Source organism: Coregonus clupeaformis, chromosome 6 (assembly GCF_020615455.1).
Source record: "Coregonus clupeaformis isolate EN_2021a chromosome 6, ASM2061545v1, whole genome shotgun sequence".
NCBI classification, from domain to species: Eukaryota; Metazoa; Chordata; class Actinopteri; order Salmoniformes; family Salmonidae; genus Coregonus; species Coregonus clupeaformis.
The window spans coordinates 48710458-48725845 of NC_059197.1; the positions used below are offsets into that span (position 1 = coordinate 48710458).

Sequence of the window (15388 nt, forward strand, 5' to 3'; positions counted from 1 at the left end):
TCTTTCTGCATGATGACTTGTGTTGGTAACTTGATTTATATTTTGATAGAGAAGATGCTACAGTGTAGGCCTAATTGAAAATCTATTGATAACATTGAAATATTGGTTATATTGATTTAATTTTGCTTATTTATAGATTAGAAATGATTTGTCTTCCACATGACTCAAGTTGAAGCAAGACAGTGACACTTGATATATGCAATGGCATCATATGGCCACTAGAGGGGAGAGATGTATATGCTAATGTACAGATTTAGCAAAGTAGTGTAGTTTATTGGTTGTCATACCCAATTTCATAACTTGAATTGCATTTTTATAATGATCGTATTACAAGAAAGGGACAAGAAAGTGCTACACAGGACTATATTTTTCATGAATAGATGTGTGCGTGTTTGTACATTGAGTAATGTGTTCACTAACAAAAGGTATGTGAAAGTTATGACATGTACTTTTGGTTTAATTCAGAATTTAGTGAGCATGACCAAAAGTGCAATTATCAATGGTCACATTCCTGTTTTACTAGCCCCCTCATGCATAGTAACCCCACAGGAAGACTGCCACGGCCATCATAACCAGGGCATTAGCATCAACAACATGCTTCCAGAAGGGCTCCTCACTGATGTCAGGCAGCTCTTTGGACGCCTCAGTAACCTCCTCCTCTGTGAGCTCTGGGGCTTGAGTGGCGCTGACGCCACAGAACCAGCCAATGATACGACAGATACCAGATTTGGGTTCTTCAGCATCCACTAACAAAGGAAAGAAATCAAAAACAATATTATGGGCTTGTTAGACATTGCAGCTGACTTTGCAGGTGAGTCAAGACTGACTGATCTACAAAACACCTTGCATAACAAATAACTAATCAGTCACTTTACCCACAATGCATCATGGATTTGATCCGCTCGACTGCGCCGTGTGTGTAGTGGTGGGGGGAGTACGTTTCTGTCATACCTGGGCTGTCCTCAGACTTGTGTCTGCTTTTCTCCTCTGCCTCCCTGCGTGCGATCCTCCCCTTCACTTCCTGCTTCCAGTCAAGGTCATCCCTCTCTTCCTTGGAGTGGCGGAGGCTGAACACGAGACGGTGGAGCTAGGAGAAGAGAAGTTCAGTTCTATCAGACGTCACTCACAGAGCATTAGATGGGGAGATGCATACCACCATAGGTTTATTCATCTGGGTTTATAGTAAGTTCTCATTATAGTGGGTAAGATTCCCCTGCATTAATGATATCTAATGGATATGGATGCAGGCATTTGATAAAACAGACTATGTTGAGGCAAGCACTCACATGTTTGTCATCTATGGCCGGTGTACAGTAGCTGACAAGCAGCACCAGGATGGAGGTGCAGAAGAAGAGGAGCACAGCGAAGTAGAGGTAATGAACCCCACACACCAGAGTGGGGCAGTCTGAGGGGAACAGGCAGCTGCCTGAGCCAAACCAAAACTCTGGCCCCATACGGCACAGCCCCATAGCTAGGCCCCCCATCAGGCCCCAAAACGCCCCCTGAAAGAAAGAAATTTCAATTTAGTACCAAAGTAATCAAAGAAGGAAAAGTTGTCTGGGCCTGTATTCATAAAGAGTCTCAGAGTAGGAGTGCTGATCTAGAATCAGTTTTGCATTTTAGATCATATTGAATAAGGTTATATGAACGGGGGGGGGGGGGCTGATTCGAGATCGGCAGTCCTGCCTTGTGAATACGGGCCCAGATGTCTCTCTCACATTCATAGGCTGCATCGCCAATGCTTTCCATATGTCCTCTCTCTCAACTATGCCCTCTCACAACAATTTGCTCTGTAACTACAGTCGTGGTCAAAAGTTGAGAATGACACAAATACTACTTTTCACAAAGTCTGCTGCATCAGTTTTGATGATGGCAATTTGCATATACTCCAGAATGTCATGAATGATCAGATGAATTGCAATTAATTGCAAAGTCCCTCTTTGCCATGAAAATGAACTTAATCCCCAAAAAAACATTTCCACTGCATTTCAGCCCTGCCACAAAAGGACCAGCTGCCATCATGTCAGTGATTCTCTCATTAACATAGGTGAGAGTGTTGACGAGGACAAGGCTGGAGATCACTCTGTCATGCTGATTGAGTTAGAATAACAGACTGGACGCTTTAAAAGGAGGGTGGTGCTTGAAATCATTGTTCTTCCTCTGTTAACCATGGTTACCTGCAAGGAAACACGTGCTTCACAGGCAAGGGCTTCACAGGCAAGGATATTGCTGCTAGTAAGATTGCACCTAAATCAACCATTTATCGGATCATGAAGAACTTCAAGGAGAGAGGTTCAATTGTTGTGAAGAAGGCGTCAGGGCACCCAAGAAAGTCCAGCAAGCGCCAGGACCGTCTCCTAAAGTTGATTCAGCTGCGGGATCGGGGCACCACCAGTGCAGAGCTTGCTCAGGAATGGCAGCAGGCAGGTGTGAGTGCATCTGCACGCACAGTGAGGCAAAGACTTTTGGAGGATGGCCTTGTGTCAAGAAGGGCAGCAAAGAAGCCACTTCACTCCAGGAAAAACATCAGGGACAGACTGATATTCTGTAAAAGATACAGGGATTGGACTGCTGAGGACTGGGGTAAAGTCATTTTCTCTGATGAATCCCCTTTCCGATTGTTTGGGGCATCCTGAAAACAACTTGTGACAAGGTGAGCGCTACCATCAGTCCTGTGCCATGCCAACAGTAAAGCATCCTGAGACCATTCATGTGTGGGGCTGCTTCTCAGCCTTGGGAGTGGGCTCACTCACAATTTTGCCTAAGAACACAGCCATGAATAAAGAATGGTCCCAACACATCCTCCGAGAGCAACTTCTCCCAACCATCCAAGAACAGTTTGGTGACGACCAATGCCTTTTCCAGCATGATGGAGCACCTTGCCATAAGGCAAAAGTGATAATTAAGTGGCTCGGGGAACAAAACATCAACATTTTGGGTCCATGGCCAGGAAACTCCCCAGACCTTAATCCCATTGAGAACTTGTGGTCGATCCTCAAGAGGCGGGTGGACAAACAAAAACCCACAAATTCTGACAAACTCCAAACATTGATTATGCAAGAATGTGCTGCCATCAGTCAGGATGTGGCCCAGAAGTTAATTGACAGCATGCCAGGGTGGATTGCAGAGGTCTTGAGAAAAGAAGGGTCAACACTGCAAATATTGACTCTTTGCATAAACTTAATGTAATTGTCAATAAAAGCCTTTGACACTTATGGAATGCTTGTAATTATACTTCAGTATACCATAGTAACATCTGACAAAAATATCTCATAACACTGAAGCAGCGAACTTTGTGAAGACCAATACTTGTGTCATTCTCAAAACTTTTGACCACGACTGTAGAACACAACACACCCTCTGACCTCACCTGCTCATTGACCCTCTTCACAAACACAGCCAGGAAGAAGACTGAGGCGATGGGCGGGGCCAGATAGCTGGTCACTGATTGGATGTAGTCAAACAGCTGACCGCTCTGGGCCGCTTGGACCACAGGGATCCAACAGATACTGACGGCTACGATGACGAGGACCCACACTCTGAGAGGGAGAGACAGAGTAAGTGAGGCAGCCATTTTATTGGAACATACATTATATTGACCTACTCCAGCAAATGGTCTGGGACAGCTGAACTTGTCTACCTAAACCAAGTTTTTCCTATGTAAACCAAGGGAAAAAAGGCCCAGACCTGCCAACGACCATGAGCTCGCTCTCTCTGGCCTGTGGTCTGAAGCGGGTCCAGATGTCCATGGTGAACAGCGTGCTGCTGCTGTTGAAGATGGAAGCCAGGGAGCTCATCAGGGCCGCCAGCATGACCGCCAGCATCAGGCCCCTCAGACCTGGGAGAGAGGAGATGGAGGGGGAGGGGGGAGGAAGATTAAGGTAAGATGATGGGAGAGATAACCATGGTAGCCATCGACACACAACTGCACGCAGTAAATTGTGTGTAAAAATATATATATACAGTAAAAGTGCCACCCAGATCTGAGCAACTAGTTCAGCAGAGGAGAGAGACTTCTCACCATCGGGCATCACAGAGACCACCAGTTTGGGGTAGGCGATGTTGGAGCAGCCCACCTCCGTCCCACACACCTGCTTACACACTTCTGGCACCACACAACCCACCTCATCTATCAGAGAGAAGACAGGCTCTGTAACCATAATGACAGGAGGAATAGAGAGGGAACACCACACACACACACTCTCATACATCTTCAGGGTAAAAGAGAGAGGCATCAAAAGTGTAACAAGCTGTCTTTTATTTAGTTTTTTGCTCTGTGCTTGTTTCCCTGTTGATGAACCTAAAAGATCAAACTCTCCATTCAACTCTGTCAATCCTATGATGGCTTATTTTGGGAACTCACCTGGGAAGAGCACGCGGCTGATCATTCCGGGGAACACCATAAGGAACATGGGGAGCAGTTTCAGGTATCCACACATGATGCAACCCGCCTTCACATGGGTCAGACTGCGGGCCGCCAGGCAGCGCTGCACGATCACCTATACACACACAGACATGGGGGAAGATTCCAGATCAACTCAACCAACGATTCAATCTTCCAATCTGATCCATGTTGTTTCACATCCAGCGAATTTAAGTATCTCACACCATAGCAACAGAATGAGCAGACCAGACATCAACATTATGTAACCCATTCAAATTAGATTCAGTCAGCAATGTGCCAACTTAAATCTAATCACCGTTTTGAATGGGTCATCTACAGTAAATGCACTATAAAATAAACGCACATATGAATTCCATCCACTGTGTTCCTATGAGCTTATTTACCTGGTCGGTGCACCAATACCAGCCGCCCACGATAGCGATGCCAAAGATGACCCCCGGCCAGGGCAGGTCCCCGGTCACAGGGTCCCTGAGCAGCTGAAAGGCGTCGTCTCGGGGGGTGAAGCACTGGGGGGTGATGTTGTAGCGCTGGGGCTCCAGGGACTGATTCTTGGAGGGCAGTGCTAACCTGTACTTCTCCAGCAGAGCGTTGTAGCCCCCCACCTCAAAGAAGGCTGAGGACAGGAAGAGAAAGGAGGAGGGACACACGCACAATGTCACATAGGGAGCAGAGGTCAGGAGGAGTGGACTGGGGGATCTATAGTGGGTCTACAGTGAAGCTGGATCAAGGAAGTGGTAGATGAGAGAGGAGGGAGGTTGGATGAAGGGAGTGAGTGAGTGAGGAAGGGCTGCACTAACACATCCACTGGACACAGCAGCTAATTCATCATGACCAGTTGAGTCATGAGTTAGAAATATTTATTAAAGTGTCACTCCACAATGATAGAATAGTTTACAATACAAAATACACATTTTAAAAGTCACATTGTGGACCACTCAAATAGAGTTTTGAGACACTAAATGCAGTCAGTCAAAACATCGTACAGTATTTCATTTGGAGGTACACTATCTTTAATACATGACAATCTATACAGCATTGGTATCAGTTATTATACATTACGTCATATATACACGTGTGCATAAACAAAAAGTACAGTGGTCTTGGGGGCTCCCGAGTGGCGCAGCGGTCCAAGGCACTGTATCTCAGTGCTTGAGGCGTCACTACTGACCCCCTGGTTTGATTCCAGGCTGTATCACAACCGGCTGTGAATGGGCGTCCCATAGGGCAGCGCACAATTGGCCCAGCGTCGTCCGGGTTTGGCCGCGGTAGGCCGTCATTGTAAATAAGAATTTGTTCTTAACTGACTTGCCTAGTTAAATAAAGGTAAAATAATAAATAAAAAAAGATAAAACCACATTTAAGCACTGATAAAGAAACGTCTCCATTTATTGTTACTCCGTCATGCGTTGAGTAACAAGTGGAGTCAACAAGGTGGAATGTGTGGCACTCTGGACACAGGACTCTGAATTTACCGAAACCTGTGAGGCTGAAGGCGCCAGCGATGATGACGAATGTCTGGACGGTGTCCGTGTACATCAGAGCAGCTAGGCCCCCTAGTGAGCAAAACAGATCATTACAGATTAATACGTTTCAAGTTTCAATGTCACATGCACAAGTACATTGAAACGCCTTTCTTGCAAACTCAAAACCCAACAATGCAATAATCAATAACAATATATTACTAGAAAAAAGCACACTAGAAATAAGAAATATAAAATACACAATAAAGTAAGTAAGCATACTATATACAGGAAATATTTTAAAAAGTCAGTTCCAATACGATATTTACATGTGCAGGGATACTGGAGTGATGGAGGTAGATATGTATAGGGGTAAGGTGACTAGACAACAATAACCCAGTTGATGAACAAACTACTGAGGTCATATAGTACAGGGTTTCCCAAACTCGATCCTGGGGCCCCCCCTGTGTGCACGTTTTGGTTTTTGTCCTAGCACTACACAGCTGATTCAAATAATCAAAGCTTGATGATAAGTTGGTTATTTGAAACAGCTGTGTAGTGCTGGGACAAAAAACAAAAGGTGCACCCAGGGGGGGCCCCAGGACCGAGTTTGGGAAACCCTGATCTAGGACAGTGTTTCCCAACTCCAGTACCCCCAACAGCACACATTTGTGTTGTAGCCCTGGACAAAAACACCTGATTCCACTTGTCAAGGGTTTGATGATAAGTTGACAAGTAGAATCAGCTGTGCTTGTCCGGGGCCACAACAATATGTACTGACTGTTGGGGGTACTGGAGGATACACACACAAAATAGAATGAGTCTATATTCACCTCTAGATGATCCTACACCCTACATTTGGGTCGTGGGTAACAGACAAAATGCCCAAGGCCCTGTTTTTTCCTATGGGTCATCTTTTCCAAACATGACCTCTCTTTAATCGTGGACAGCCTTTTCTACAACAAGTAATGAAAGCATTTTGTGTATAATTTGATCAAACAGATGTTACCTGTGACTGTGTACAGAGCTGTGATGGAGAGGAGGGCTATCACAGCCACATAGATGTTCCAGCCTAGAGCCTGTTGTATGAACACAGCCCCAGAGAACATGTCCACCTGGAGAGAGAGATGAGGATAGTCAGATTGGTTCATGGGTATGTTTATACCTCAATACCTTTTATACCTCAATCCAAATGACAGAACTGAGGAGACTTAGAAATACCACAGATACTATCAATATTGAAGAAAATGTAATGATAAAGGACTGTGGGGGAAGTTTATAGCATGTTACAAACAATACCCCATAGTTTTGTCCTAGACCAGGGCTCTACAACCCTGTTCCTGGAGAGCCACCCTCCTGTGGGATTTCGCTGTAACTCCAGTTGTAACTAACCTGATTCATGTTATCAACCAGCTAATAATTAGAATCAGGTGCGCTAGATTAGGGTTGGAGCAAAAACCTACTCTCCAGGTAGCTCTCCAGGAACAGGGTTGGGGAGCCCTGGTCTAGACTCACAGAGATCTTGGTGAAGATGTAGAGAAACAGAGAAATGACAGAGAGGTACAGACTGATCCTGGTTCCCCCAAACCTCTTCTTCAGGTACTGAGGCATTGTAATTACCTAAGCAACGGAAATGCAGAAATTACAGACAAATGGACACAAATCTCCCCAGTATGCCATGTTAGCTGGCATATAATGGTCTTGTGTAACTTACCCCCGCTGTGAGGTAGACGGGGACAAACAGCCAGCCCAATAGGAGCACGATAAACAAAGCCTGGGTAGAGAAAGAGGGCTCCAATGTCAGAAGAATCTCAATTTCCTGATCAGCACATATTACAAAGTATTGTCACACGTGTACTCGAAACCCTGTAATAACATATTTTAAGGGGGCCAATTATACTTACATTCCACTCAAACCCCCCCACAGCAATTCCACTGGCCGCTCCAGTACCAGCAAGGCCCACAAAGTGACCACTACCAATATTACTAGCAAACAGGGACGCTCCAACCTAGAGAGAGAGACGGGGGAGAACTGTTAAAGGAAAAACACATAATCATGATAATGTGGCATGTGACACTTTGCTTCTTGAAAATCCTGTATCTTGAGAACTTGACTGCTGACATGCAAAACATTTTGGGACTGTATCAACAGTGTACTAATTAAACAAATACCAAAAAATCATTTTGGAGTGGTATTGTCCTTTAACACACATACAGGCTGTAATGTAAAGTGCCTTGCAAAAGTATTCATCCCCCTTGGCGTTTTTCTTATTTTGTTGCATTACAACCTGTAATTTAAATTGATTTTTATTTGGATTTCATGTAATGGACATACACAAAATAGACCAAATTGGTGAAGTGAAATGAAAAAAATAACTTGGTTCAAAAAATTCTAAAAAATAAATAACGGAAAAGTGGTGCGTGCATATGTATTCACCCCCTTTGTTATGAAGCCCCTAAATAAGACCTGGTGCAACCACTTACCTTCAGAAGTCACATAATTAGTTAAATAAAGTCCACCTGTGTGCAATTTAAGTGTCACATGATCTCAGTATATACCAGAGGTGTGGACTCGAGTCATGTGACTTGGACTCGAGTCAGACTCGAGTCATGAATTTGATGACTTCAGACTCGACTCGACAAAATGTACAAAGACTTGCAACTCGACTTGGACTTTAACATCAATGACTCGTGACTTCACTTGGACTTGCGCCTTATGACTCGAGAAGACTTGCTACTTCCCATGAAAACTGGGGAAAAAATTTCACACGGCCGCGCCGCTCTCCGTTTATCTGCATCTGTGAAAAAAATGTGCACCATCCACCTGTATGCATACAGAGAGCGCGCGCGCCGCCGCACGTTATCCAATCACTGTAGTCCCACGTTGTTTTGATTCGACAGCATCTAAGCAGGCACATTGCAAGACAACCAATGAAGCACATCAAGCAACAACGCGCCAGTTGTCAAAATGATACCGAAGATAGTTTGGTTTGGCAATAAAAATTACGAGGTAGTCGACAAAAAACGAGTTGCAATCTGCAAAACATGCGGATCGAAGATTACAGACGGAGCTGCCACAACGTCCAACTTTGTTCGACACCTGAAGTTGCACAAAGAAAGGTAAGTTTTGAAACGAATGCTACGCACCTTATCGGATGTACCGTAACTTACTAGCTAGCTGCTGCATATTTACTGTATCAACGAGACAAACGCACGTCTCCCTTGCTGGTTCATGCTTACAAAAATATGGATTTTTGAACTGCTATTATATGGACATTCTAAAACGCTTTCGTGAAAAACGCTATAACGTTCTTTAATGTACTAAGACAGTGTTATTAAAAGACCAAACTCTGTAAATATCATATTAATAAAGTATACTATGTACAAAACATCAGATGAGCCCAGAATATGAACGCAAACACGTTTAATAACACGTTGCGTTTTCCTCCCATAGAAAACTATTATAAGAAAAGGCTTAACGTGTCTTAATATACTGAGACAGTAATATTAAAAGACCAAACTATAAATATCATATTAATAAAGTATACTAAATGTACACAAACATCAGATGAGGCCAGAATATGAACGCAAACACGTTTAACAACACGTTAAGAGTTCTCCTCCCATAGAAAACCATTATAAGAAAAGGCTTAACATGTCTTATGTAGGCTACTATGTATTCTGGGCTCATCTGATGTTTTGTACATAGTATACTTTATTGATATGATATTTACTTAGTTTGGTCTTTTAATAACACTGTCTTAGTACATAAGACACGTTAGCCTTTTCTTATAATGGTTTTCTATGGGAGGAAAACGCAACGTGTTATTAAACGTGTTTGCGTTCATATTCTGGGCTCATCTGATGTTTTGTACATAGTATGCTTTATTAATATGATATTTGCAGAGTTTGGTCTTATAATATTACTGTCTTAGTAGTATTAAGCATTAAGCAACGTTAAGCGTTTTTCACGTTAAGCGTTTTAGAATTCAGTTTCAGAGTTGCTGGTGTGCTGCCTCATTGAGGTCGTTTATGTAATTTTGGTTAATCACAACTAAGCAGAACTGTCGCTGAAGACAAAATATCACAATTAAACAATGAATGCACCCCCTTTCACAACTCGGATGTAGTTGGTGCATCCCTAAACCCATCCAAGTACAACAGGAAACATAGTAAGACGTATACATTGTAAAGAGGAAAATGATAACACAGTCACAGTAGATCCACCATTAGCCTCCCTTTTCATATCATGCCCAAACAGCAGACAGCGCATGGACAGAGTGCTACCGTAGTCTACAGTAGGTCTGTGAGGCAGCGCACCACTGGGATATATACAGTATATAATAAAATAATAACGATTATAGTAGTAATGTTCAGAGATGCAATAGATTATTATAGTGCAGTTCTTAACTAATGGGAATATTGTTTAGCTTATTTTTGGTTTAATTTGGTTTACTTTAGTTATTTAATTTATTCAATTATTTTGTTTTTCTATACTTTTCATGCCAACTTGCTATGGCCCCCCTAGAACCCCCTCGCGGCACCCAAGGGTCCCCGTCCCCACTTTGAAAACCACTGCTATAAAGCATATGACTTCAGTTTCTTGAGGGAAAGGGCTTTCTTATGAATTTTGAAGCAGTGAAAATATTCTTAATATTGCATACACTGAAATGTATTATCGGTAAACCGTAGTGTACAATAGGCAATGAATATTAACAAACAACATTGATATGAGTAAAGAGTAGTTTCAAATACAACATGTGTGGCTGTAAAGGATTTTCTGACATCTGTTTCATATTCTTCTCTGTTACAGGTATGAAGAATACCAGATGAACAAAATCATCGTAGATGAACCACAACAGCCTTCAATCTCACAATTCCTTGACACTCGTGTAGGGCGTTACAGCCTGACCCACCCACAGCAGAAGGCCATCTCCAATGCGATACTGTCTGACTTGATTATTGATTGCAATTTCCCTCTGTCTTATTGTGGAAAATAAGAGCTTTCGTCACTTTCTGGCTGTGCTGGACAGCAAGTATACCCCAGTATGTCGCCGAACGCTGACCACAAAAAAAGAGAGCCTTGCTGAGGAGAGACGGTCAAAGTTAAAAACTCAATTGAGCAACACTGACCATGTTTCAGTCACTGTGGACATTTGGTCTGATCGAAAGATGAGGGGATTCCTTGGTGTCACTGTGCACTGGATGGAGCGAGATGCAGAGTGGGTACAGCTAAAGACTAATCTCTTGGCCTGCAACCGCTTCAAAGGCTCTCACACAGCAGAGCGAATCTGTGACCAATTTGAGGCAATATGTGATGAATACAACATCAAAGCTAAATTGGACTATATAATTAGTGACAATGCTGCAACATGCGCAAGGCATTTACAGTCTGTCCCCAGCGAACAGGAGGAAGATGAAGATGCTGGAGATAATCTTGATGATCCTGAGCTATGGCATGACTTAACCCAAGAAGACCAGCAAACCGTCGATGCTGCTATGGCAAAGAAACAGCGCCTGCAGTGTTTTGCACACACATTGCAGCTGGTTGTGGGAGACGGGTTTGAAAGAAAAACAAAAGCGGCATGTTCCTTCTCTCTCCAAGTTATCAAAACTTAGCTCTCCTGCTCCACACAAGCACAACGTTTAAAGACATCTTCGATGGTGAATTTGGGAAGCACAGAGGCATCCCTGCTGCAGTGAGCACGAGGTGGAATTCCACACTCGCGGCAGGTAAAAGCAGTCCTTCATTGTGATCAGCAAAAGCTCTTGCGCAGTTCTTGAGAAGGCCGGGCATAAAGAACTGTCATTCACACCACGGAGAGTGGAATCTGCTCTGAAGGAGTTGGTGGACATCTTAAAACCGTTTCGGAGAAGCAACTGATTTGACACAGGGGGAGAAAGTCATTACAATCAGTGCAGTTGTTCCATCCATCTTGTCCCTCAATCACCATCTTGAGAAGCTGAAGCCTCAAGTTCGTTTCCTTGAGTGGCCTGGTCAGAGGTCTGCAGGCATCCCTGAAAAAAAGATTTCTTGGGATCTTCATTAATGTAAAAATGGCCCAGTCTCAAGAAGGGATCACTGCCCCTTTTCAGACACAGTCTACCTGAAAGCAGCTGCCTTGGATCCAGCTTTTTGTCTGCTGTGGATTGAGCCCCATGTGCTGGTCAACCGTGACATCAAGGCAGAGGTGGCACAACGAGTTAAAGGTAAATATTATTGACTTGCAATGCAACTTAAATGCAACGTACAAATAATTTGATCTTAATCTGATATAGGATCTAATGTGATATTAATCTGATCTGAATTAACAATAAAAATTTAAGTCTCGTCTTGAACAGTATCATCAACATCAGAAATAAGGGCTCTTTTGTTTCTGCTGTTGTGACACGTTTTTATTTTTATTTTTAGAATTGATCCTGCAAGATGCTGCAGAGACAGAGCAGCCTGTGCGTGCCTGCTGAAGAAGAACTAGAGGACATGGAAGGAGAAGGGGCTGTTTGCCGCATACCATAAGAGGCAGAAAAGGGATGTTGGGACCCCACCAGCAGTACAGCTAAGTCACTACATTGACATGGCAGAAGGACAGAATGCCCTTTTGTTCTGGGCACTGAACAGTAAGACTCTTCCTTCACTCTTTCAAGTAGCCATCCGAGTCTTGGCAGTGCCTGCTTCTAGTGCTCCAGTGCGGAGCAGTCAGCCATGGTGGCATCATTCTGCGTCCCCATCGTGCACAAATGACTGACAGACTTTTGGCCAATTTGATCTTTGCAAATGCAATGCAGTATAGGGGCCTCCCTCCACCTGTCCACAGCACGCATGCGCGCATTCACACACTCACTCTCTGCTCATCACCTGTCCACACAGCTCTCTCTCTCTCCTGTGGTAGGAGTTTCACATGGAGTAAGATCTGTTCATTTGCAGTGCAGGTTCCCACACTGTTTTTACTTCCAGAGCTTTGGTGTTTGTCCTTCCCCGTAAACCATTTTCTCTCTCTCTCTCTCTCTCTCTCTCTCTCTCTCTCTCTCTCTCTCTCTCTCTCTCTCTCTCTCTCTCTCTCTCTCTCTCTCTCTCTCTCTCTCTCTCTCTCTCTCCCTCTGCATTGTTCTAGTGCAATATGCTGTTCAAATACAAGCATTTTTTTTTGAAAATTAAATGTGTTTTTTGCTGTATTTGATTAATGTTATTGTATAAAAAGGTTTAAATAAATACAAATCTTACAGACATACATGATTTGTATACATTTTATTTCTGTGGTAAGAGGACTTGAAATGACTCGAAACTAAAATGGTAGGACTTTGGACTCGACTTGAGACTTGATGGCTTTGACTTTTGACTCGACTTGGGACTTGCCTCATCTTTGACTCGACTTGACTCGGGACTCGAGGGCAAAGACTTGAGACTTACTTGTGACTTGCATAACAATGACTTTGTCCCACCTCTGGTATATACACCTGTTCTGAAAGGCCCCAGAGTCTGCAACACCACTAAGCAAGGGGCACCACCAAGCAAGCAGCACCATGAAGACCAAGGAGCTCTCCAAACAGGTCAGGGACAAAGTTGTGGAGAAGTACAGATCAGGGTTGGGTTATAAAAATATCAGAAACTTTGAACATCCCACGGAGCACCATTAAATCCATTATTACAAAATGGAAAGAATATGCCACCACAACAAACCTGCCAAGAGAGGGCCGCCCACCAAAACTCACAGACCAGGCAAGGAGGGCATTAATCAGAGAGGCAACAAAGAGACCAAAGATAACCCTGAAGGAGCTGCAAAGCTCCACAGCGGAGATTGGAGGATCTGTCCATAGGACCACTTTAAGCCATACACTCCACAGAGCTGGGCTTTACGAAGAGTGGCCAGAAAAAAGCCATTGCTTAAATAAGAAAATAAGAAAACACGTTTGGTGTTCGCCAAAAGGCATGTGGGAGACTCCCCAAACATATGGAAGAAGGTACTCTGGTCAGATGAGACAGAAATTGAGCTTTTTGGCCATCAAGGAAAACCCTGTCTGGCGCAAACCCAACACCTCTCATCACCCCGAGAACACCATCCCCACAGTGAAGCATGATGGTGGCAGCATCATGCTGTGGGGATAATTTTCACTGGCAGGGTCCTGGGAAACTGGTCAGAATTGAAGGAATGATGGATGGCGCTAAATACAGGGAAATTCTTGAGGGAAATCTGTTTTAGTCTTCCAGAGATTTGAGACTGGGACGGAGGTTCACCTTCCAGCAGGACAATGACCCTAAGCATACTGCTAAAGCAACACTCGAGTGGTTTAAGGGGAAACATTTAAATGTCTTGGAATGGCCTAGTCAAAGCCCAGACCTCAATCAAATTGAGAATCTGTGGTATGACTTAAAGATTGCTGTAAACCAGCGGAACCCATCCAACTTGAAGGAGCTGGAGCAGTTTTGCCTTGAAGAATGGGCAAAAATCCCAGTGGCGACACACCCCAAGAGACTTGCAGCTGTCATTCCTGCAAAAGGTGGCTCTACAAAATATTGACTTTGGGGGGGTGAATAGTTATGGGCGCTCAATTTTTCCAATTTTTTTGTCTTATTTCTTGTTTGTTTCACAATAAAACATATTTTGCATCTTCAAAGTGGTAGGCATGTTGTGTAAATCAAATGATACAAACCCCCCCCAAAAAAAAAAATCTATTTTAATTCCAGGTTGTAAGGCAACAAAAAATGCCAAGAGGGGTGAATACTTTCGCAAACCACTGTATACAATGGGACTGGGCAAGACAGGAAAGGTGACTGCAAAAACTAGTGGAAGCAGTCCCAAAGGGTTAGTTAAAATACAGGTTAATAAGGGTTAAAATACAAGAGTTGTCAAAGAGGTTAAAGATCAAGTTGAACTCACTGGCCACCATGTCATGGTCCGTCCTGCCAAAAAGTAGCCTCCCACAGTGCCACGGTTGGTCCGAAACATAGACTGGAAGACAGGACATTTACTGGATGTAAGCCCTAAGCAGTGGTTTACCTCATGACATATGCCTACTCTACTGTATTGTACATGTCAATAAGTGTTATGAGCTATACAAATACCCAGTTTGAAATGACATCATTATGATAAATTATACATGTATAATTTAAAACTATGTAGATTCAAAACTATGGCTACAGACCTGTAGACAGGTATACAGATAGGTGTACTACTAACCCAGACGCCCACTCCAATGACCAGAATGAAGTAGCCGATGATGACAAAGATATCAGATAGATTATTAATGGTCGCCTTCTCCGATGTGGTTTCAGACGAGGGATTCTCCATTTCTCAACAAAAAGGAAGAAAGGCGTCAACAGCCGTGATACTGTCAAACCAAAGGATATCAGTCCAAGACTTGGAACAAAAGATAACGATAATACAAGTGTCTATTAAATAGAGGGCTCACATTCTAATGGCCAATAAGGCACAAGTGAAAGGCCAAGTGAAGGAGAAGAGAGAATGGTCAGAGTGGTTGGCCAGTAAGACCTTTGGTCGCCAGAAAATAGGCTGATTCAGGAGTT

The 15388-nt window shown here is 43.5% G+C and overlaps 1 protein-coding gene across 2 annotated transcripts; it reads right to left on the bottom strand.

The window, feature by feature from the left end:
• Nucleotides 1-64: 64 nt before the first annotated feature.
• On the bottom strand, nucleotides 65-15303 carry slc5a2 (solute carrier family 5 member 2). Of its 2 annotated transcripts, XM_041877598.1 has the most exons (15): nucleotides 15042-15303; nucleotides 14742-14813; nucleotides 7770-7874; nucleotides 7580-7639; nucleotides 7381-7485; nucleotides 6875-6980; nucleotides 5878-5958; nucleotides 4789-5018; nucleotides 4364-4499; nucleotides 4022-4129; nucleotides 3688-3838; nucleotides 3371-3539; nucleotides 1287-1502; nucleotides 952-1087; nucleotides 65-746 (listed from the first exon to the last, which is right to left on the bottom strand). In XM_041877598.1, exons 1-15 carry the CDS (start codon nucleotides 15150-15152, stop codon nucleotides 529-531), a joined length of 2004 nt encoding a protein of 667 aa, XP_041733532.1. In that variant the 5' UTR covers nucleotides 15153-15303; the 3' UTR covers nucleotides 65-528. The 2 variants fall into 2 exon arrangements, with proteins under 2 accessions (XP_041733532.1, XP_041733533.1); XM_041877599.1 differs by lacking the exon at nucleotides 7381-7485.
• Between the last annotated feature and the right edge of the window lie 85 nt (nucleotides 15304-15388).